Source organism: Leptosomus discolor, chromosome 19 (genome assembly GCF_034619465.1).
Source record: "Leptosomus discolor isolate bLepDis1 chromosome 19, bLepDis1.hap2, whole genome shotgun sequence".
Taxonomy (NCBI): domain Eukaryota; kingdom Metazoa; phylum Chordata; class Aves; order Leptosomiformes; family Leptosomidae; genus Leptosomus; species Leptosomus discolor.
Window position 1 is genome coordinate 3,110,904 of NC_141409.1, and position 23,220 is coordinate 3,134,123.

Here is a 23,220-nt window from a genome sequence, read left to right on the forward strand (position 1 = left end):
CTTTTCTCCATCCTCCCCTCGTCCCTCAAGGCTGGACAAGAGTTAGCATTATTTGCCTTCCTTCCCCAGCACCAGGGAATGTGTGAGCTGGATGAGCTGAGTAAAAATGACCTAATGCAGAGAAGAATCAGAAAATGAGCAATGAGAGGGTCATAACAATGTTTCCCGAATGAGTTAGCAGCACCCAGGGGACTCTTACCACCGCTGGATTTCCTGTCCTGGCTGCAGCCCAGCGGAGCTTGTTGGATTTCCTTGACAGACAGCATGTGAGTCTGACTATTTTTATTTTTACTTCAGAAATGTTTTGTTTCCTCCTTCTTTGCTCCCTTGGATAGTTTAGGAGTGACATTGCTAACACCGGCCATAGAGGTTGGCGCTTGTCCTCACTGCCTCAATTCAAGAATGCATCTGAAGGGCATCACTGTTGGCAGCTCCCCTGGGCAGGATGACACCTGGCACAGGGCAGTGCTGAGTTGGGTACCCCCCGTCATGCTGCAGAGACGCCCCTCAGCTGCCCCATACAGCCTTTCTGAGCCCAGCCCAGGGTCACCATCTGGAAGGACAAGAGCCCTCAAATACATCTCTGCCCCCACCGGCCCTTATCAAACCCGGTGGAAGCAAAAGTCCCCAAACAAACCCAGACCAACCCCGATTTCCATCCCCGCCGTGCAGACAGCCAAAGACTGGGAGTTCCTGCAGTGGGGCTCTAGCTGGCTTCTGGGCATCTCGGCTACCCAAGTAGGAGTTTGGTGTGCTCCTGATGAGCCTAAACAACTTTCTGAGTCGGGTTAAGTGACCTGTGCAGCAAGTCAGCTGTTTCACCAGGGCAGGGGAATTCTTGTGTCTGCAGTTTCGGTATCTAACTGTCGAGCTATGTTTAGTCTGTGTCTATAAAGTAGCCTCGTTTCTATTCTGAGAATATTTGTCTAATCAGGGGTCCAAGGAATTATTTTGCTCCATAGAAAGTTATGTTTACTTGGATAAGTTTATACCCCAGGATGGGCACCTTGGAAAAGCCCGATAAAGGCTGTGCACTGCTGGAGTGTCTCGGGGCACGGCGCACACCCGTATAAAGGCAAAACTTTTATTTTTGTAGAAATAAGAGAAAGGCTTTACACTCACGGCTTCTAGCCAGCTCTGAATTGAGGCCCTCTTGCAACCCAAGTGCCGCTTGCTGCGAAGAGTTACACTTCCCCGGACACTGCGGATGCTCACCTGCATGTGGGTGAGGACCGGTGCTGCCCACGGCCAGCCTCACGGGCACAGCCCCGTCGTGGGATGCCCATACTGCTCATTAGCTTGGCCCAGTAACCTTTCATCCAAAAGGTGCTCAGCAGCTCAGACTGTATTTTCATGTAGCTGCTACTTTCAGAACTTCATTTGCTTTTGTAAATGACAGATGACCCCAGAACCCATCCCTGGCTGCTGCATCAGGAAGCTGATGAAATTCTGAGCTGAGGGACACTTGAAGGGTCAAGGCCAGTCACCTGGGACAGGTAAGACTGATTTACCAGCCTCCCCAAGTCCTTTTGGTTCATCCCAACCTCCTCATCCCCTAGGCCGTGAGGAAACCGTGATGTTAAACCCAGGACCTTCGGATGTTTTTCCCAGCAGTCTTAACCTTTCTTACCTATGGGGTCACGGCATTTTTTGAACCTAACAGAGTATTGAGCACTTGCTGGTGGTTATTCCTGTTTCGCCATTTAAATCCTTTCCCTGGGGTGTTTTGCCTCACGGCTGTCTTCAGCCTGGCGAGCTTCATCCCGCAGATGAAGCGAGAACACCCGCACCTCGGCGGACTTTACCCTGTTTGCACATGACAAACACAGATGAGTTGTGACTACTTGCAACTGAGCAACCAGTAATTTTTAGCCCCGAGATAAATCCTTGTTATCTGCTGCGATAAGGTCCTCTACAGCATCCTCCCCGTTTTGGAAGGCACCGGTTTCCGCATGTGCGAAACAGCAGCAGCGCTGGCTGCCTGCACACACATCTGAGCTTCAGGGTGAGCCCGAGACCAGCAGCAACCCTTCTGTCACCACCCCGTGCCACCCACCCCCTTTGCAGCTCCGGCTGTGGTGGCTTGGGCGCAGGTAATGGCTTTTCCTCTGCCAAAGGCCACTTCTCCCTCCCCACAGCCATCCTCAATCAGGCGACCCCCCGCCATGATTTCAGCATTGCTGCTGTGGGAACATCCCTCCAGCTGTCAGCAATTCTGGTTGGTTTGAGGTTGTGCCTCAAATTTGAAATACCTAATTCCCATTTTCACTGCTCAGCCTCGTTGCATTGGCGTTGACAATGCAATAATTTCTTCTCTTGGTATCCCTTGCAGCCCGATTGAATTTTTGTCCTCGACATCTTATTTTGTGCTAAATATGGACATTTCTGGCCCCTTTCTGCTTATCTCGTAAGCTCAGTGCCCCCATAACAACCTCAGCAGCTCCCCATCCCCTATTCCCCCCTGCCAAAGGAGCTGCTCAGGGCAGTGGGGCTGTATCTCCATCCTGATCAATGTCTTCCCAGAACAAACCCCCTCCATGAGCTGATGTCCCCCCATCTAGTTCCTATGCAGATGCTCCAAGTTTCTCATACCCTTCACTCTGAGGCACAGTGTCTTGGAGAAGATGGCACAGCTCCTCTCCTGCAGCACGGAGGGGACAAAGCTATGGCTCCAGTGTCACCACAGGGTCCACGATGAGACCTGTCCGGCTGCAGAGGGCACTGGCCATCCCGGGAAAACATGGGACAAGCACTTGGCCTTTCCACCTCCCACCCCAGCCCTGCCTCTCCTAGAGATCAAGCGCCTCCCAAGCACGTGGGGATGGTGTTTGCAGAGTGACTCACGCTAACCTCTCGAGCTGGCAATAAATTCTGTTACAGCAATAACCAAATTTCTGTCGCTCACGCAGGGCTATTTCCATTTTCGCCGGGGAGGCACCCCAGGTCCCCATTCCTCCGCCTTTTGTACACATCAGTGCCTCTGTCCCCCGCAGGGACTGTCTGCAGGCAGGTCGGTGACATTTATTCAGAGTTGTGCACCAGATTCCCGCACCGCCATGTCCCACAGCAGCTCCAGCCCTTGCTGCCTGCCCGGCCCGATGGGCTCGGATAATTCACGTAAGCAAGGAGGGTTACAGGCTCGAAACCAGGCGTGGTGACGTGGCTTGGATGCTCCTGGGCATCACCAAGAGCCGCAGGGCTCGCTGGACCTGATGCTCAGGGCAGAGAGCAGGTAACGGCAGGGACCGAGCTGCCCGGTACCCAGAGAGCCCCCTGAGCCGAGTCCCCCCGCACGCTGCCCCTGGGAGCCCAGGGACGCGGGGAAGTGGGGCCCAACGACGTGACCCTGCAGTAACAGTTTCCGAACACTGATGGCCGGGGAATGAGCGAGGGGAGGTCAAGAGTATGTGGGTGATGGAGAGAGGGGGGAAAGGGCAAGAAAACCTGTGTCAAGGCCAGGTATGAAGGGAAGCCCTCCTGGCTGGGAAGGAGAGGAGATGAGGGCTCGCAGCAATGCCAGGAGAAAGAGGAGGGTCTGGCCTGGAGGAGCCAGCTGGGGTGACCGTGGCAGCGCTCACAGGGAGGCTGCACTGACCCGCCGGGTCCCAGCAGCTCCAGGGTCAGTGACTGGGTCACAGCTGGGACACCAGTCCATGGGTCTCGACCCTGGGGTGCCAAAGGCATCCCCAGGAGAGCCACACAGGCATCCCACCACAGCCAACCCCTGAGGGCTCCCCTCAGCTCTGCCTCAGTTTCCGCACCTGGCCATCACTTGCTGGTTGTTTAAAGAGGGAAAACACAGAGAGTTCCTCAAAACAGATCTGCTGGGGAGAGCTGCACCCGAGTGGGATGGCTGGAGCAGCCACCTCCACCGCTGGGCAGCAGCAGCAGCACCTCCACGCCCTGCCACCCCACGGCCCAGCATGGCCCCCAACATCGTAAGCACATCTCTGAGGCATCCAAGGCCGACCACAAGTGGGTGACAGGCCCAAGACATTTCAGCTACCGAACGTACCATGAGCAGCCTGTACAGAACGTTTTCATCACACACCAGAGCTGTGGAAGCGCTGCCTGTGCCGGGGCAGGCGCAGCCCTGCCAAGCCATCCAGCCGGGACCTGAAATAGCACCGTCGGGCTTTTTGCTGCTTCTTTTGGTGTGTCCCCAGAGGGACCCGGAGCTACACGAGGTCACTTACGTTTCTGGGTCCATCCAGAGGCTCTTGCCCTGCCGTGTTTAAACAGCGAACGCTATCCCTGGGAAACAGTCTCGTTTTGGGCAAAACTTACTGTGTTCCTGCAGGGCTACACGCAGGCCTGGCCTCAGGAGCAGCTGGCAGCTGCTCCATCATAAAAAACAGCTCAGAAATACACGGAACCAGATTTTCCAATCTTTAGCCATGCAGTAACAGGATTTTACGCTCAGTGAAGCTGGAGACGCCCGGCTCTGCCAGCACTGAGAAACATGCCTCGAAGAAAAAGCAGCTACAAGAAATTATATTCTCCTTTTATTTACCTATGACCATGACAATGTATTTTTGCTAGCTGCAGAGATGCTTCGCACTGTAAACTGGGCGCCTGGAGGCAGGCAGTCCATCCAGCTCTGCCAGGTTCAGCAACAACCCCCGCTTCTCAAAACACAATATTGTTATCCAGAGTAAGGAGAGCGTCTGATGCACAGAGCTGCTTTTCTCCATCACCAAACCCTCCGTCGTCAGGGCATGATATATACACCCAGGCTCCCCCAGCGGCCCGCTGCTAGGGAACGCGTTTTGTCAGATAAAACCTGCTAACTTAGAAAACGTTGTACGCACTCGGAAAAAAAAAAGGCATCCACTCCACCGGAGAACTCTGTCGCGACACACACAAATATTGCACTTGTAATTTCAGAACGGGAAAGGACACGAGGATTTCCTATTACACAGCAACGCGTCCAGCTATAGGTCAATAAATAAACCAGGGGTGGGAGCAGGAGGTGGTTGGCTTGCACACCTCCAGTGCAGGGGAAGGACCCGGCTTTCGCTGCTCCTGGGGGGACCTGCCACGAGCGAAGGAAGCGCCGGACTCCTGCAAGAGAGCTGCTTCGGGGAGCCGGGAGGCATCGCCGGCACAGGGAAGCACAGCAGCATCGTGGGGCTGGTCCAGTTCAGAAGTCTTTTATCCGGGGAAGACGTTCACGTTGGTGCCATTGTCCCCTTGCCAGAGCCCTGCACAAGTCCTCCTCCTCCTCCTCACCGAGTCGGGATCCCTCCTCGCCTTCCAGCAACGCTCGCAGCTCGGGCGCGTTTCACAGTAGTCTTGTGGGAGCTTCCCTCCTGGCTAAAATCCATGCCGGAGTCACCCCGAAGGCGTCGTACCAGCGATGGTGAGACGGGGCGATGGAGCAGTACCAGACTGCTTGGCTTGTTGGTCCCCTCGGCCTCATACTTGGTGCCTTCAGCTGCCCCACACCCATCCGCTGCAGGAGTATGGCTTGGGGGCACGTACGGCAGCAGGAAGGCGTGCTCCCGCCGGCCCCCAGGAAGGCCTCCGCCACCCAATTTCATGTAAACACACAGCTCCCAGCCTGCCCCGAGAGAGTCCTTGGGTCTACAGTGGGGAGCTGGCTTTCTTCTGGTTAATTATGTCTAAGTACAAGTCAGAGCGGAGGAAACGGGGGTACGAGTCCTTCTCCATGAGCCCATAAATCCTCTTCTGCGCGAGGTCGAAGCAGCTGCGGGTGATGTTCTGCAGATTCTCCTTGGTGTGCTCCCGCGTGTAGGAGTCCAGGTTGACCTGCAGGCAGAGAGACCAGCGCTGGTGAGCAGCTCCCCCGGCAGCTGCCGTGCCGTGGAGCCACGCGCCAGCGCAGGAGCCAGCCCTCACCTCCTTGCAGGACTGGATGGCGATGTACTCGGCAAAGATCTTCTTGGCCTTGGAGACCATCTTGGACTGGGATTTGATCTTCTTGAACTCCTCGCAGGCCAGCCAGAACTCCAGGTTCTCCTCGCTGAACTCAGTGCGTAGGAAGGCCCTGAAGGCAGCGAGCCCGTCTGCGGGGACAGAGACACGTCCCTACTCCCGGCTCACAGGCAGAGAATGACCCCACAAGACCCTCAGCCCAGCAACCTTGTCCCCTCAAATCCCCTCGTGAGCCCTCGTGCAAAGCAGGCAGCGATGGCGTTGCCAGGCCAAGCACGGCAACACAAGTCATCCATGTGCTGAATCTGCAGTGCTCAGCCCGGCTGCAGGCACAGAGAGCCCAGAGGGAGGCTGGGCTCGGAGCAGGGGTTGCTATGGGGGGCTGGGTGTAGGATATGACCACGATGTGGGGTGCCCCAGCTGGGAGAGGCGAGAAGGGGAACGGTCTAAAGCAGCTCCAGCTTCACAGACCCACTGCCCAGCTCCGAACGGGGCACAGACACTAATCGCTGCCTTTTCCTCCCCAAGCTGCAGGGGGGCTGCAGCCCCAAGCCACAGCACTCCCAGGGCCCTATCATAAAATCCCCCCCCGGGCCAGGCAGGAGCAGAAGGGGTGCAGGCAAGGGGCAGCCTCATTTCTCTTTGTCTACCCCCAAACGCTGGAAGGGATTAACAGAGGAAATCCCAGCTTTATCCATGCACGTGTCTGGATATTCCCCCAGCAGCAAACAGAGGCAGAAGAGCCAGGCAAACACTTACATTTGTGCAGCAGCAGCTTCTCCAGGGAGTCCCCCCACTTGAGAGCTTCCTCGGGAGTGGGCCTGAGGGAGAAGGACAGCGCGTTGGCAAAGAAGCTGCAAAAGCCGCGTTCGCCGCCTGCCGCGACACGGCACCAGCAAAACATTCCCAGCTGGTAAAGCAGCGCCGTGTGCCCCGGAGGGGCTGGCCCTGGCTCCCCCATCGGCACCAGCATTGCCGGAGCATCCGCAGGCAGAGCCAGGCTCTGCACCAGGCAACACCGCAGTGGCTCCGCTGGAAGGAAACCTCTGCCTTTAGACTGGCAGGAAGAAAACCCGACATAAGGGAGTCTGCGCGGGCAGCGGTGCCACTTGCGGCATCCGAGCTAGAATTGGAAAAGTTCTGGTAATGCCCGGGGGGCTGAGGGATGGCAGGGATTTCAGCCACCCCATTCAAGCAGCCAGAGAAACTGCAGGGTGCAAGAGCAGGGAGGGCTCGTCTCCAGCTGCTGGAGCATCTGTAGAGCAAAGTGGTTTTTTCAAACTGTCCTCTGGCCAGTTAAAGTTCCACGTACAGGCACTGGGAGAAAGCAGCCGTCAGGGAAATTTCCAGCCCAAGCTGCCACTGTTGTACCTCCCGGGCACGGACCTCCCACCAGCCTGGGGGGGAATTTTCAGCCAACACATGTTTTTAATGCTCCACCAGATACAAAAACTCTTTGTCCACAGCTTCCCCAAACAAGGTGACCCCAAGCCTCCCTGGAGGTGATTCTCAGCCCAACCACAGCTCATCCCCAAGCCCCCATGCCCCCAAGTCCCCACGCCACCAACTCGCGGCACCTACTTGAGCGATTTAAGCACTTTGTCCAGCTTGCCAGAGGGGTTGGCCCCCGGGGATTCGTTTCGCCGCCGAAAAATCCCCAGCCGGTTCTTCATGTCCTTGGCTCTAGAGGGAAGAGCAAGTTTTAGCAGGCGAGCGAGGGGTTGGGGGGACACCCAGCACCCAGGGGACCCGCCGGCAGCCTCATCCCATGCATCGCCTGCCGCCCCGCGCCCACCACCTACTCCTTCATGGTGTGCCGGCGCTGCAGGCTGCCGTTGTGTGGTCTCTGCAAGCCCAGCAGCATCTCCGCGTGAAACTCCAGGGGCTGGGGCTTGGAAAGGTCACGAAAAAAGGGCATGGCTGCTGGGAAGGCCCGTGCAGCAGCTCCCGGCGCGGGCAGACGCTCGGGCACTCTGACGCCAGCTCCGTGCCGCGCTCCCGCCTGGTGTGGCCAGCGCGGAAGTGGGAGGGCTCAGCCCGGAGAAGCTTTAAATGCGGCGTGGGGCGAACGAGGCGCATGTGAGTAAGGGCTGTGTCAGCCTTGGTGCTATTTCGGACGGCTCCGCCGTTGCTGGGGAAACTCGAGGAAAGGTGGAAAAATGAGCGCCGAGGGCGGATAGTGGGGCCTTTCAAGAGGCGGCAGGGAAAACAATCACGGCGGGGATTTACGAGGGCTATTTATAGAGCGCAGGCGCCCCGGGGAAGGCAGCGGGGCCAGCGGCGGGGCTGAGCGGGGTTAGGAGCAGAGTGGGGACAGCAGCGCTTCACCATGTCCCCCCTGCAGGGACAGCGCTGGGAGCCCACGCATGACCCGCTGGTGCTCACACTTCTCCGGTGCCAGCCTGGGGTGGGCATGGCCATGGGGACATCTCCTCAAGGGGGTGGCTGGGACTGGCAGAGCTGGGGGACAGACACCCCACGCTGCCACCCTGCACGAGTCCCCACTCTGCTGTCCCTGGACGGACAGACTGACATACACCCTGACACAGGGTTCCCGGTTCCCCCAGGAAACTGTCACCAGGACAAAGCGCGACAACGATTTTTGGCAAGTGCCATGGGAAAATGGGACCCCTAGCCCAGCCCTAGCCTGGCCCTACGAGGGCTTCCCAGGGGCCAAGGCAGGGGAGCAGGAGGTGGAAGAGGTGACGGGTGAGGACGGGCACGGACGATGCTGTCCCCTCGTGGCACAGCCCCTGCATGACACCACAGCATGAAGGGGAGCAGAGGACACGCAGGGTGGCATGAGACGCTCATCCTGCACCAGGTGCCACCAGGGTGGATGGGGCCCTCGGGTGGCATGGTCAGGCCACCCCCTGCTACCTCCCACAGGTGCCACACCAGCGGGTCCACGCCAGGATGCTCGGAGGAGCCACCTCTGCCTGGGCAAGCCATGCCTGGGGCTGGCTAGGGACACGAGGGGCACAGGAGGGATTCAAGGCAAGGGTGACACTATCTAGACCCACAGCTCTCTCCAGTCCCAAGAGAGTAAAATACAGCAACCCACTGGGAAAAAAAAAAATAGCTGCCATAACCCCAGGGCTCAGTCCTGCAAGGTGCTGAGCACCCTGAGCCATGGAAGGATTTTAGAAGGCAACCACCCCCTGTAGACCCCAGTGCTGCCCATGCCCTCGTGGGGGACACGGATGGTTTCGCTGCCTTCGCATCATCTGGGCTGTGGTCCCAGCAGGACACACGTCCTGCTGCTGCCAGCTGCCAGGCACTGGCTCAGCGCTAACGTGGGAAGAGCGGATCCAAACACGGAGCCTCACACTCCAAACACCATCTGCCTCCTGTTACCACACTGCCAGCGCTGCCGGCAGCCAAGGACCAGCCGCCACACGGGACGGGCCATCCCACACAGCCCCGAGCAACAATTTTAGCAGTGTTCCCAGTTTAGCAAGGCAGCCGCCAGAGCTCGGCGCCCGGCGGGGCTTTCAAAACACTGAAAAGCCCTTGTGTGTGTCTCCAGCACACGTGGGCTGCGTCCACCCGCCCAGCCCTCTGCAGAACGCCAGCCAGCTGCAGCGGGTAGCCCTGCTGCACACCAGGCTCTGGGGCTCGCAGGTGACCACGGCTTGTGGGCAGATTCGCCAGCTGTAATGCGCCAGCAAGCACCACCTAAGGAAGTTCCCCAGCTTAAAACCCGCTGCTCCTCTTGCACACCCTTGCAAATAAAAAGCTGTGGCAGCCACGGGCACACACAGCCCCCAGGTGTGCCCCATCTGCACTATAAAACGCCACAGCAAAAATAGTATTTCTTAAAAAATTGCTGGTTTCTCTCTGGAGTCACCCCTATCAAGTTATCTGCCCCCGGCGCCCCGGCACAGCCACGAGGCCACGTCCAACACCATCGCCTCATCCAAACCATCCCCTGCAAAGCGTGTCACCCTTCCTCGCAGGATGCTGGAGTCCTACCTTTCCAGGTATTTTTCGGAAAAGTCCACCATCGTGTGGTACATTGGGGAGTCCCAGCAGGCGAGCGGGGCCGGCAGAGTGTGCCGGTACCGGGAGGGGAGGCGAGTGCCAAACCCCAGCCACTTGCACCATAAATACTCCCTGCAGACGGCTGGCAACCAGGCTGCACAGCCAATAGCCGGCCAGTGTGATGTCAAGAGCCTCCCCAGCGCATCTGCTGCCGTCTCAAGGTGAGGAGAAAACCCTCTCTGCATCCGCCCCTGACCCTGCTAAGCTGGGGGTGGATGAGCCTCCCCCCCACCTCACCAGCCCAATTCCCCCGGCTCAGTGCCGCAGCAGGGACAGGAGGATGGGGGGATGTCCCTGCTGCAGGCTGCGAGGGATTCATTTTCATTTCAAGTGTTGGGGGGGGGTGTGTGGTAATAATAAAAAGAGCTAAAAATAGCCAGCTGCAGCTCGGAAGTGCGCGGAACAACAGTGCCGCTCGCTGGCAGGCAGCACGGCCGGCCAAGCCGTCGAGCCCACGTGCGCAGCCCCCTCGCACCCCCTGAGCCTCTCAAACCACGTGCGACTTCTCCACCTGCCCCCAGCCACGTGGAGCGGGGACAGACCCAGCCCCCGGCACCTCCACGGCCATGACACCCGGCCGGATCCTGCGTTGCAAAACCGGAGGCGGCTCATTCCAAAACATCCTCGCTCGTCCCTGCCAGTGTGCCTGCCCCCACCCAGCTGCAGCTGGGCTCGTGGGAAGCAAAGGCCATGGCTGCCTCGTCCTTGCCTGGACCCACTTTTTGGCACCCCAAAGCCTTACCGGGAGAGGTGGAGGGGCTGCGAGCGTCCCTCGGCAGCCCCCGCGCTCGGTGATCCCACCAGGCTGCCCGCGCGCTGCGTTGTGCTGCGAGGGCTGGAGCTCATGCCGCGGTGGGAAACCTCCCCATTCCTCCTCCCGGCATGGGGCCAGCGGGAAGGAGGCCCCCAGCTCATGTTTCACCACTTGCATGTCCTCTCCCTGAACCCGGCGCCACTGGAGCCGAGCTCTGCAGGCACCAGGGAAGCTGTTTTCCCAACGCCACTGGCAAGAGCAGGCTCCTTCGCCCCATCTGTCAAAGCCAGGCGAAGAGGAGGCTGCTCCCAGCTGGGCTCTGCAATGCCTCCAGTGCGCCTCCCACTCTCCTCCCTGAAAATCACAACTCCCTATCTGGAGTGAGACCTTAGTTCATGTGTATCTTTGCTGTCTTCTTCCCGGAAAAGCTTGGGACAACGAGACAAGGTGACCTTAGGGGCTGTCTGGACTAGCAGGGCTCAGCTGAGGTGTCTAACCACAGCAAGCAGCCCTGGTACACTCTGATGCCACCACGACGTGACACTTACAGGTTCCTGCTTTGTTTCTTGCGGGAGGTCTCGTCCCCTTCGTCGCAGCTGCATTCAGGGTCAGCTCCGCTCAGCTGTGGGGGGGAACAGAAAGACAGCATCTGCATCACCACGTCAGTGCACGCCCACAGCAGCACTCCAAGTGTCACCAAACAGCACTGCCAGCAACCCCTGTGGCCCCTGTGCCCACCCAGCCCAGAGCCATGGCATCCACAGGGCGCCTTGCCCACCACCACAGCTGGCTGCGGCAATGCACTGGGACAAGCTCCTCTCCGCTCTGGCACGGGAACCTGACTCCCCCCACCCATCCCATGCCACCTCCAGTTCACGGAGTTCCTGGAGCATCTAAGGAGAGACCAGGGCTGGTGGCCTAGGTACCCCTCCAGGTTCAAGACACTGACAGTGGTACCTCCTATGGGAGGTACCCACATCCCCTTTCCCGATGCTCTTATTCCTTCTGTCTTGAGTGGGCACAGGGGCCCCTCCCCAGCCCGCAGAGCACCTTGTCCCCTCAGAACCAGGCTGGGCACCCAAAATCAATCAGGGGGCCCCCAGCAGTCCCCAGGCAGGAAAAATCGGAGCAGTTCAGCCATAACTGAATCATCTCATGGCAGCTTTCAAGTCCAAGGAGCACCCAGAGGGCTCCACTCCCTGACCACTGCCCCGGGGGCTGCCTGGGCAAACCAAGGGGACCTCAGTTGCACCATGAGCTCGTGGCAGCACCAGCACAGCCCCCGAGCCACGAAGCCTGGGGCCAGGCGTGGAGACCCCTGGGACCCCCACAGCTCGGGGGCTTGAGCAATTCATCCGTTACTGAACGAGACTGGAAGATGCTCGCAGCCGGCCCAGCAGCCAGTTTGGCCCCGCACCCAGCTCAGCCCCGCACTGCCGGGGGGCTGCAGGGCGCTTTCCAGGATCGCCGCCCCGCGGCCGTGCCGTGGGAACCCGCTGCACAGCCCCGCAGCCCTGGGCTCGAGGCTTTTGACACTTCCTTCTATTCTGCACCCGGGTTTCCGGAGTTTATCAGCCCCGAACAATACAGCCCTTGCAAAGCACCTTCCCCAACCAGATAGGGCCCCGGCAGGCGGGCTGGCCAGGGCGACACACAGCCGGAGCATGTTTCCTGCCATTGTCCAGAGAGGCTCCACCGTGCTCGGGGACAAAAGGCAGCAGCAGAGCTCACCCCAGGAGTCCCAGCACTCCCGGCCACAATACGCTCTTAAAACAACCACCTCCCAGCCCCGACTGCGGGAAGGAGGGGAGCAGGGAGGCACACTGGGCATGACGGCGTTAAAACGGCCAACAAAATGAGCTCCTCTGAAATGTTCCCTGAGGGAAAAAAAAGAAAAAACACCACCTTGATGGACGCTGTGGACCTGCCGCTGAGGCCACGGGTGCAGGTATCGCCAGTGTTGGGCAGCTTGGTGCTGCTGCTGGAGGGGAATTGCACATCAGTGTCCTGCTCCAGAGGCCTCGGAGGGTTTCATCGAACTAGTTAAAAGGCACAGCACAACAAAAGTCCCTCCAAAGCACAGGCAGGGGGATGGCAGTAGCCCAAAACCCAGCACATGTGGGGACCCAGCACTGTGCCCGGCTCCCTGACCTGCTGCAGCCCCCAGGCAGCCTCGGTCCCTCTGCAGGCAGGGCAACGGGAACAGGCGGGGGGGCAGGAGGGCATATGGGCAGGGGGTTAAGGCACTGGCCATACAGAGCTACTGTAGGGCTGGAGGTGGGAGCACCAGGGGGTCCAACGGCCAAGCTGCCCTCACCGCTGGCACAGGATGCCCCAGTCCCTGCTCCAAAAACACCTGGTCTCATCTGCACCAGAGCAGCTTAGTCCAGGAGGAGCTCAGATTAACTCTGCTGAAAAACACCCACTCAGATCAGCCCAGAAAGTGCAGCTGGGGGTCTCCGGGGCGGGAGTGGGGTACGTTTTCCAGGTCTCCCCCAGCAGCAAGCACGCAGCCAGCCTGGTCTCAGCCAGCGCTGCAGAGCTGCGCACTCCCAGGCTGCACGCACAGCGGCACTGTGAAACCTCTTTCCAGGAGGCTCATCGCTGGCAGCCCTAATGGGACTCTCTCACCAGGCACTGACACTGCCACCACCTCCCTTGCGTCTGAACGGGTGTCCCTGCCACAAACGTGTCCTTTCTTGACAGGATCTGGGAGGGGGTCTGAGCCCCCCAGCCCACCTTTGCTGGCATCAGCCTCTAAGAGAGTTTGGGCGATGCTTTTGCACAGCAGCCCCATCTGACCAGTCTGTCAGACTTGTAAGGGCTCTCACCAGCTTGCCGGGGACTCTGAGCCCAAAAAAGTGCTCCAGGAAACAGCACCAGAGGTGGCTTTTCAAGCAGCATGAGCCTGGCAGGAAGAAGGTTAACGCCATCATGGGTTTAACCCCATCATGCTGCCATGTTTGGTGACATGCAGGGCTCCCTACGAGCCTCTCCTGCCAAGAAGCCAGCCACCATGGAGCATCACGCAATGTGGCCCTGCAGTCTGCAAGGTGGTCCCCAGCAGCACGACATGGTCCTGAGCCATGCAACAAGGTCCTGAGCTGTGCAACATGACCCTGAGCAACGCAATGTGGTCCTGAGCCAAGCAATACAGCCCCGAGTAGAGCAGTACCCACAGCCACTGGCAGAGACTAAGCTGGCGTGAGCTTGGTCTGGCAGAGCAGGGTGCTGGGCCAGCGCTGCAGGAAGGCAGAAGGGTGCTCTCAGCACCCAGACAGGCTTCACCCTGGGAGAACGGGGCAAGCAGCACTTCTCATGCACAGTCTTTGCCACGGCACATTGTTTCCTGCAAAAGTAGAGCCAAGGCAAGCTCTGCTCCAGGGGGCATGGGGAGCACTGCAGACCACCGGGCTTGTGAGCTGCTGCATAGCCCACGGCTGCTCCTCCTTTCTGCATGTCAGGGTCAGAAATCACTGCTGACCTCAACCTTCTTCTGAGATGGGCCCTCCACAACAGTGAAAGCCCTGCAAGAGGCTGGCTGGGGCAGAAAGTCACCCTGCTCCTGGCATCTAAGAGCACACCAGGGATCCTGTGTCACCAGAGGCTCTCTGCAGCCTGGCTTTTTCTGTCCCCACTGCTTCCAGCAGCTCTTTGCAAGTGCAGGCACCCAGATGCACGTCTCCCTCCACCGGTCTCAGCAGACAGTGGCTCCCCACGACACGGAACCCTGCAGGATCTGGATGCACTGGTGGGAGTTGCCCACGCACAGCACCAGCACACCGGCTCTGTGTGACATCTCCCAGGTGCTAAGCATCTCCCAGAGTTGACTGCCAGTAGCAGGGACCTTCCTGGCCCCTCAGATGCCAGCTTTGCCATGGCCATGGAGAGAGGGGCCACATGACAGGACACCTCTAGCCCAGGAGCTCCCCATCACCACAGCCAAGCAGGAGCCGGCTGCTCTGTGGGGCCAGCACCAGCTCACGTACCTTCCTGTGGCCCGAAAACAGCAGGGTGAGCTGGTGGATGGAGCCGCCGTTTTTGGTGAGCTCTTTCTTGATGGTCCTGGGGGAGGGCAGGGCCCAGTGGCCCTTGGTGCCCTGGCTGTCCGAGCAGTTGAGGGTGGTGTCAGAGGTGAAGCAGTGGCTTTTGGCCTCCTGCAGCAGGCTGCCCTCGCTGTGGGTCCGGCGCCGCAGGGAGCTCTGCACGCTGAGCGTGTAGACGGGCTGACAGCCCGACGTCTCGATCATGCTGCTGCGCTTCACCTCGTTCCTCTCCAAGTACTGCTCGTCACTGTCCTCTTCCTCCTCCTCCTCATCTTCCTCCTCCTCGTCCTCCTCCTCATCCTCCTCCTCATCCTCACCCTCCGTGGTGCTGCCCACCATGCCTGCCGCACTCTGGCTGAAGGTGCTGTCAAGCCGCAGCTCGGGGATGACAAAGGCTGGCAGGGAGCTGGGCTGCTCCTCTCCCTTCTCGGTGGCCCCCGGCTGCTTTTCTGCCAGGAGAGGACCCTGGGTGGCTCCCAGAGCCACCCAGGGCTCGGCCGGAGCTGATGCCTCTGCAGCTGGAGGAGCATCACCTGCCGCCGCTTTCCTGTCCTCCGAGTGCATCTGCCCTGGCTTCTCAGCGTCCGTCTCCAGCATCTGCCCAAAAGAGAAGATAAATAAGGATGAAGGTAGAACCACTCCAAATCTCTTGCTGGCCACCTTCCTGGGGAGCCTTTTCACACCTAACACCCCAACCACAAGGCTGGCACCAATTTATGTAGCCCTAATGGTGCTCTGGTGGGGTGGGACAACATTGTCCCCATGTCCCCATGTGGTGGCAGGTCACCCATCACTCCCACAGCACAAAGCACTGGTCCTGGTCCCTGGAGCACAGGGTTCCCCCACCAGCAGCAAGCTGGTTGCTACAGAGCAAGAGTGGGATGAGGCTACCCAGCTCCCACCTCCAGCGCCCAGCAGCACCAGTGGGTTTCGAGGAAACCAGCGAGGGACAGTGGCAGGTGGCTCAGCCCGACAGCACAGCCAGGCTTGACGCCAGCCGCAGAGGCAGAGCTGGTAACATCATCCTTGCCCTGATGGCTCCACCGTCCCCCTGAGAGCTGCTGAGGGGGCTCAGCCCTGCAGAGATCTTCCCGGAGGTCGGCAGGGTGGCAGAGAAAACCAGCAGCTCTTGTCCGGCAGCTCCAGCCCCTCCTGCATCGTATTATTAAATTCAGAAGGGAAGCACGGAGCTCTCCTCATCTGTGGATTGCCCAAGCTCAGCCGAGCTGCAGCCACGAGCGGCTCGACCTCCCTGACCGGGTGACCTGGCTCTGGGGCTCCCCACGCTGTGGTCTCTGCAGACATGGCCCCGCAAAACCACAACTGCTCCTACCAGCCCCTCTCAGTTTTTTAAGCCTTCTGGGCTGTTTTTCACCAGCTACCCTTTGCAGCTGGGAAAGACCTGAGCAAGCTCTGTCCTTTCAAAGGGAAAAGTCAAGAGTATTCCAAGGGAAAAAGCTTCCGAGGATTATTTGTAAGCAGGGGGAGCCTGTGATGAGCCTCCCCTGTCAGAGCTGGGTCCTCTCTTCTGTGTGATTTTTCCCTTTGCACAGAGCCCATCCAAGCCAAAGGGGCAAAACCAGCTCAGCAGGGGAGAAAGACCAAAGCAGAGAAAAAGCCTCCCTCTGGGAAGCAATCCCCGCCTACGCAGACCCTGTAGGGCTGGGGCAGGGGTTATCATACAGGACCAGCTCCAGGTAACAAGTGACCCAGAGAAAATGTCACTGTATCCCCAGTTAAGATCCAAGCATTTTCATGAGCCTGATGGCAACCAGAAAGCTCTTAAGCTAACAAAGCCACCACCCCTGTATAAATTAGGTTGGCTTCAGCTTCAAAAGCAGCAGCGGCTGATCCAGCTTTATGTCCCATTGGGAAGAGGCACCCATGGAGCCGACAGGGGCTGTACCCCCGCGGTGGTTCTGGCTCACGACAGCAGCCCCCTGCAAGCCATCCCCTGGGTTAGCCAACCTGCTGCTAAACACCTCCTAGCCCTGCAGAGCCAGCACATGTGTGTATATATGTAGATATATATATATATATAAAAATATATATATACAGCCACTGGATATCACCAGGGAGCTGTATGCAGATGTTGGGCTGCCAAAGCTTTGGTCATCCCCAGGAAATACCCTGGAGGTGATTAAGCCCCAGATTTGGCACCATCCACTCTGTACAGAGGGGACCGTGCAGAGACCACATGGCAGCATCCGTAGGCATCTGTCTGAGCTACCGGCTCCAAAAAGTGGGCTAGATTTCCAAAAAGATGCTTGAGTTCAGCGCCGCAGCCAGCTGCCTCCTGGGCAGCGCGCCGAGGAGCTCAACCACGTCCGCATGTGCCTTGTCCTTTTTTTGTCATGCCAAAAGGGCGCCCTTTACACCTGTGAGCGTGGAGAGGACCCGCTCTGTCCCCTTCCAGCCTGGCTTGCCACAGGCAGTGATTCAGCATCACCTGAACTGCCACAGTGAGTCTGAAGACTAAAATTCAGAGGCCATCATGTCCTCAGCCCCATCTGTGACATCTGCCCCATCCCCAAAACAGCTGGATTGGGTGGGAGGCACAAAACGAATGCTCAGTTTACCTTGTCCTTGGGGCTGTTTCGCTCCCCCCACAGCAATTTGTGGTTAAAAGGGAATGTTTCCAGACTTGTCGTGCAAGGATGCTATTTGCACCAGCGTGTGTTTCAATGATGCTGTTTATGCCTTATTTGTACTGCAATCACTGTCATCGTTATTTCATGAAATAATTAGAGAAAAAACCCACACAGACCTCAGTTCACTCCCTGCAAAGCCCTCCCCAACAGCTCCCTATCTGGCCAGTCCTTCTGCTTAATATTGCTGGCTGCCTGCATCAGATAAGGCCCTAGAAGGAAATGAACAGGCTCCTTTAAAATGAGAGACATTTGGAGATTAAATTAAATCCCTGCACTAATTCAATCAGAGACTCTGCTGCTCTTCAGTGGCATGGAGGTTATGAGCAGGAGCCTCACCACCGAGCGAGGTTTCCATCTCAGGTTGGAAGCATCACCGGGGCTGTGAAATCCTGTCCTTGGAGAAAGGGCCGTGGCTGAGCTCTGCTAAACATCACCTGGTGGTGGGGGAAAGGCAGGGAAGGAAAGTGGCATCACGGCAGGGAAGGAAAGTGGCATCACGGCCAGCCAACAACGCTGGTCAGGGCTGGAGGCACCAGGGACTTCATCAGCACGAAGCCGAGGGCCACCTTGCTGTGCAAGCTGATTTGGGCCAGTGAAGACAGGGATGTGACCAGGTTTCCTTCTCACCATAATCACGGCCAAGGGGCTGCTGGAGGAGGCAGCAGATGAAGGCAGCACTGATGCTGTCTGAGCAGGGAGGTTCTCAAGGACCCATCCAAAACATCCCTTGGTCTCGCTGCAGCAGGGTCCCCCTCCCTTGGCCAGCAGAAGTAACTCAGGAGCCAGCGGCCAACATCTGGATCTCTCCATCCTCAACATCTTGGTCACTGCTCTCAACATCTGCATCTCCTTGTCCACAACATTGGGGTGTCCCTATCCTCAATATGTGGGTTTCCCTGTTCTCAGCATCTGCATCTTCCCATCCTCAACATCTGGGTCTCCCTGTCCCGAGCTGGGAAGACCATGGGGCTTTACTACACCCCCCCTGGAGGACCTCACACTTCACTGTTCCAGTTTCTGTCTCAGACTAAGTGGCCAAGGCAGCATGTCCCAAGAAGGGGAACAGAAAGTAGACAAAAAAGCCACCTCCAAGCCTCAGGATGGCTAGCAGGGTAATTTTAGGGAAGGAGGATGATGGGTCTCAGATCAGAGCAACAGCAGTAGAGTCTGTAATATTGATTTCCCCATTGAACAAGCCTCACCACACCCCAAAAAAGCCAAACGTTGCCCTTCCTGCTCCAGCATCCTCCACCTCTGCAACTGTAACCCACTGCCTGGACTCCCTCTGCCTTTGGCCACCACTCACTGGCTCAAAAGTGTTCTCGAAACCAAGGCAGGGGACTGCAAACCCTCTGCTCTTCAGTCTGTAATTTGGTCAGTTTTTTTCTAGTCGCTGCTAGTGACTAGAATTGTTCCAGCTTGCCAGCAGAGCAAATTTCAATGAATAGATGTGGGTTTGTCAGTGCAGCTTCAACTTCTTCAGCATTTCTTTAAATAACATGCCCTTTCTGGTGGCCCACAGCCGGGACTTCCAGCTGGGAAATCACCAGCCACAGAGACAGCACAGCTGTGAGCTGAAGCTGCACTGGCCTTCCCCTGGCGCTGCCAGCTCTTACACTGCCAGAACTGCTGTGATATGTGGCTTTCCCTTAAATCCCCAGCGCTGGGAGGTCAGGGACTTTTTTGAGGCTCTCAGCTTCTTATTTCAAAACGTCTGCTTCTCGCAGTCACGGAGCCACTGTGGCTCAAGTAACGCCTGGATGCAAGAAAATTGAATTCAGCCTTTCCTGGCTCCTGATGTGGATGCTCAGGTTCTGCAACACACATCTTTCTCTTGCAGTAATACCGGGGAAGAGGAGGCTAAACACACCTAGAACTGCCCTGAACCCAGGCAGCTGCTCAGCCAAAAATCAGGGATTGGGAAAAGCAGGAAAGTCCCTGCAGGTAACAGACTGTCGGACATGGAGATGAGTGGGAGAGCAAAGGATGCACTGGTCTGACTGCGCTCTCACTCCAGGAAGGTTAATGGACCTACCGAGACACTGCTGGAAGAGCTGCTCTCACGGGCAGCCCCATCCTCCATGCATCCCATGGAGGAACCTCTCTAGCTCCTGCTGTCCTTAAATCCACTTTTGCTCAAAGGCACCTCACCTTTCCCCAAAAGCATTTGACTCCATGGGAATTAGACCAAGTCCCTCTCCAGTGGGATTTTAGGGAGGATGCTACTGGCAGTGCGTTCCCTGTGCGAACGTAACATCCCTCCCCAGGGCAGATGGGATGCAGGGAAACAGCACCTACATCACCCAGGGAAACATCAACATTTCCAAAGTAGGTTTTTCCTAAAGTGGAAAAAAACCCTACAATTTCAGTCCTTAGCATGGGACAAACTGTGCCCAGATCCATCAGATCAGAAACTTCTAACTGGCCCTGTGAAATGCTACCAAGACCCTTGATGACGAGCACCTTGAGACTTAAAAAGTGACCCTAAGAACCAAGTAAGCACATGGCTACAGGAAGCAGCACCTAATACGCAGCAGAGGGCTGAGAGGAAGAAAACAAAGCCAGAAACACAAAGCAGAACTACAGAAACTTGAGAAAATTTTCATGGAAGTCATTTTGAAAGTGCTCATGAGGAGCATCCCCTAAGTGGCTCCGCTCCTTGCTCTCCTTGAGCCATGGTGGCTCTGTGGGGCCAGCCGGAGCCCAGGGCTCATTGCACAGCAGGGTTTTCTACCCATTCCCTGCTTGATTACTGAATTGATGAATAATTGATACAGAGCAATTAGTGTAACAGCAAAAGCAAGCACGGGTGTATAAACCCAAACAGCAGGATCCAACAGTGCGCTGGGGCAGGGCATTGAGGGGGACGTACGCCTCTGACGAGATATCTGGAGTGGTGTGAATGGTCCTACCACCCAAAAAACCTTGAAACGTCTCAGGGCCCTGGAAGGAGAAGTCCTCCTCAGTGGGAGGAGATGATGCCCTGTCAGCAGCCTGTGCTAATCCCGTTACCCCAGTACTGTCATCCCCAATTGATTGCTCCGCAAACGGGGCCTGACCAGGGTATCGCCCAGCCCTGACACCGTGGTGGCCACACTCTGCGCCTCTCCCCAGAGACGCTCTGCTCCCTCAAACACAGCAGTAAACAGGAGCCAGCGCTCCACCGAGGGCCACGGCCTTGCCCGTGGCACAGGGCATGCAGGAGGGAGCCCGGTCTGCAGGCATAGCGTGCACCCCGTGTGTTGGTGCAACCACCTGCTGAAGGTGTCAGCACACAACTTGGGACAAAACCTCCCCACGCCGTGTCCTTCAGCTGAGCAGCTGGAGTTAACGTAGACTTGCTACCGCTGCAGCACCGAGCTGCCAGCCCTGAACCGCAGCTGCCCCGGCAGTCCCAGCTCCAGACCTCAACCTGTCCCCTGCCCGGTACCCTCCATCCCCGCCAAGGCTACAAGCATGCACACAGCTCTGATTTCAGTGGTAAAAGGGCTGAATTTGCTGGTCGGTCCCCAGTACCAGTAAATGGGGGGTATCCAAAAGGCTGTAAAAGTCCTGGAACAGAAAGCCCATGTTGTCAGCATGCTGCAACACCACTCCCGCAACGAGAGCTGGCCGATGCAGACAGCATAGCTGTATACAGTCCAAATTTGCAAGGGAATCTCAAGAAGTCCCCATCACTACAAACACCCCTTTGCTCTCCCTGGATGCTGCTCATTACCAACCCTTCAAGCCCATCCTGGCAGCAAACGAAGCCGAGCAGGAGCCACAGGTTCCCCAGGAGACAGCAGGGACCAGCCCAGCGCAGGGGCGCAGGAGAACCAGCGCAGGGCGCAGAGCAGATGCCTTTGATCTACCAGGGCATCAGCGCTCCCCACAGCGCTGTGCTGCTTCCTCCACCTGTGACCGGATCCTGCCCAGGTTGCAACCTTTGAAAGCAAAACCTACCAAATCGGGGCTCTCAGTTGCATCCCAGCTGCACGGGCCGAGCGAGCAGCATCTCTCTCCGGCGGCCCCGGCCCCGACATGTGCCCGCAGCCGCGGCTCAGCAGATGCAGCGCTTGGCTCTGCCTCTGCGGTTATTAATGTTCATGTCAAGCGGCAGCTGAAGCCGCCCCAGCCTCTCCCAGACACCGCTCCCTCGTGCCCCTTGCGCTATTTACATTTGCTTTTGCAGCTCCCCTTCTCCTGCCCTGTCCCGTCCCTGAGCGACACCAAGCCACAGACTGATTCCAGTGCTTCCTGCTAAATGAAACTCTGCTGCAGGTTTGCAGTTGGGTTTTTTCCCAAACTATTTTCTGTGGAAAAGCTCTGAAGTGGGAGATGCTCTGGAGTGGGGCACTTTGCCCTCTGCACTGCAATCCCCTACGAGCAGCTCTACCCAAACGGGCAGGGACAGGGAGAAAAAATACACGGGAGGGTGTACAGTGTCCCTCCAGGGACAGCCCACGCCTGACCATCTGCCCCTTCTCTTCTCTTGCAAGGGTCAGTGCCCTCTCGTGCCACCCCCATACACACCAGGCGGGGACCTTGCCGCCTTGGATGGACATTTCTCCTCCTGGTATTACTCTTTATTGACCGAGACAGGCAAGTTGCCCTGATAGCTACGGAGAGAGAGCACAGTGGTGCGTGTGTGCACAGCCACTGCCACAGCCATTTGCCAGCGGTTATCTGCCCCATGGCCACCACTCACTGATGGGTCCTCACTGTCACGGTGACGAGCTGTGCTCGGCTCTCCTCCAGCACAGACTTCAGGCACACACCCGTCTCCCTGCTCCCAGCCAGCTGCAGCCTTGTGGATGCTCCTGGGATGGAGCAGGGGAAATGTGCTGCCTCCTCTTCCTTGCAGGTAGCCACAGCTTTGCAGTGGTACAGGAAATGTAAAAGCCGCCTCACCCAGTGTCACTGGACACGGAGCTGAGCTCGGCTACCTGATGCTGTCACCGGCAGCAGCAACATGGCACTGCCATCCTGGCAGCGGTGGTCAGCACCTATCCTGCCTGTACTGGCGAAGGGAGCTGGGCCCAGTGGGGTTTGTGCCTGGCCCCTCCAAGAGGCCACATGGTTGGCTGCAGGTCTGTGGGACCTGGGCACACAGCCCAGGGATGTCACCACACCGGGGGTGCCCAGCTGCTCCTGAGACTGGAAGCACCCACAGCCCAGGGTCCCTGGCCCCTCTCGTTCCCCAGGAACGAACCCAGCCACCATCCAGACCTGCACACCCCCACCGCACTGTGTCCATCATTCTGGCGATACAGCTCCAGTTTGCCCAAGTTGGCCACCAGTTACTGCCTGCAGCCTCATTGACCCAGGTAACCTGTGTCCGCAGCGTAAGGACAGTGGGACCCAGTACTGGAGGCCAGCGAGATGACTTGGTGAAACACTGGCGCGCGCTGTCCAGAGAGGTGGCAGAAGCCCCATCCCTGGAAACATTCCAGGTCAGGTTGGACGGGGCTCTGAGCAACCTGATCCAGCTAAAGATGTTCCTGCTCACTGCAGGGGGTTGGACTAGATGGCCTTTAAAGTTCCCTTCCAACCCAAACTATTCTTTGATTCTGTGACTTCTGGGTCATAAATATCCCTGGCAGTAAAAAAGCAGAGGGATGGGAAAGAGGGAGGAAGGAGCAGATTCTGTCATTAGCATTCAGCCCACAACCCTCAGCATCCTTTTTCTGTCAGGGGTGACATGGTGCTGATCAGCAGAGGAATCTCTTTGCAGTGTCATTTGCAGGAGCAGAGCATTGTAACCTGTGCAGGATGAGGGAGGTGATGGCAGGAGCCTGAATTGATGCATTCAGCCACTGCAGAGCCATTGTGAAGGACTCATCCC

General features: G+C 57.8%; 1 protein-coding gene across 4 annotated transcripts in view; it reads right to left on the reverse strand.

Moving 5' to 3' along the window:
* Nucleotides 1–5,507: 5,507 nt before the first annotated feature.
* Nucleotides 5,508–23,220, reverse strand: part of RGS3 (regulator of G protein signaling 3) — an 87,805-nt gene continuing 70,092 nt past the window's right edge. For 3 of the 4 annotated variants that reach the window (XM_086475849.1, XM_086475850.1, XM_086475851.1), the window contains 6 exons: nt 14,686–15,339; nt 11,245–11,318; nt 7,480–7,581; nt 6,658–6,719; nt 5,863–6,029; nt 5,508–5,772 (listed from right to left, as the gene is read on the reverse strand). In XM_086475849.1, coding sequence (XP_086331975.1) covers nt 5,587–5,772; nt 5,863–6,029; nt 6,658–6,719; nt 7,480–7,581; nt 11,245–11,318; nt 14,686–15,339 — 1,245 coding nt within the window. In that variant the 3' untranslated portion in view covers nt 5,508–5,586. Of the gene's footprint in view, nt 5,773–5,862; nt 6,030–6,657; nt 6,720–7,479; nt 7,582–7,700; nt 7,778–11,244; nt 11,319–14,685; nt 15,340–23,220 lie in introns of those variants that run through there. The other variant, XM_009958508.2, reaches the window with a different exon arrangement.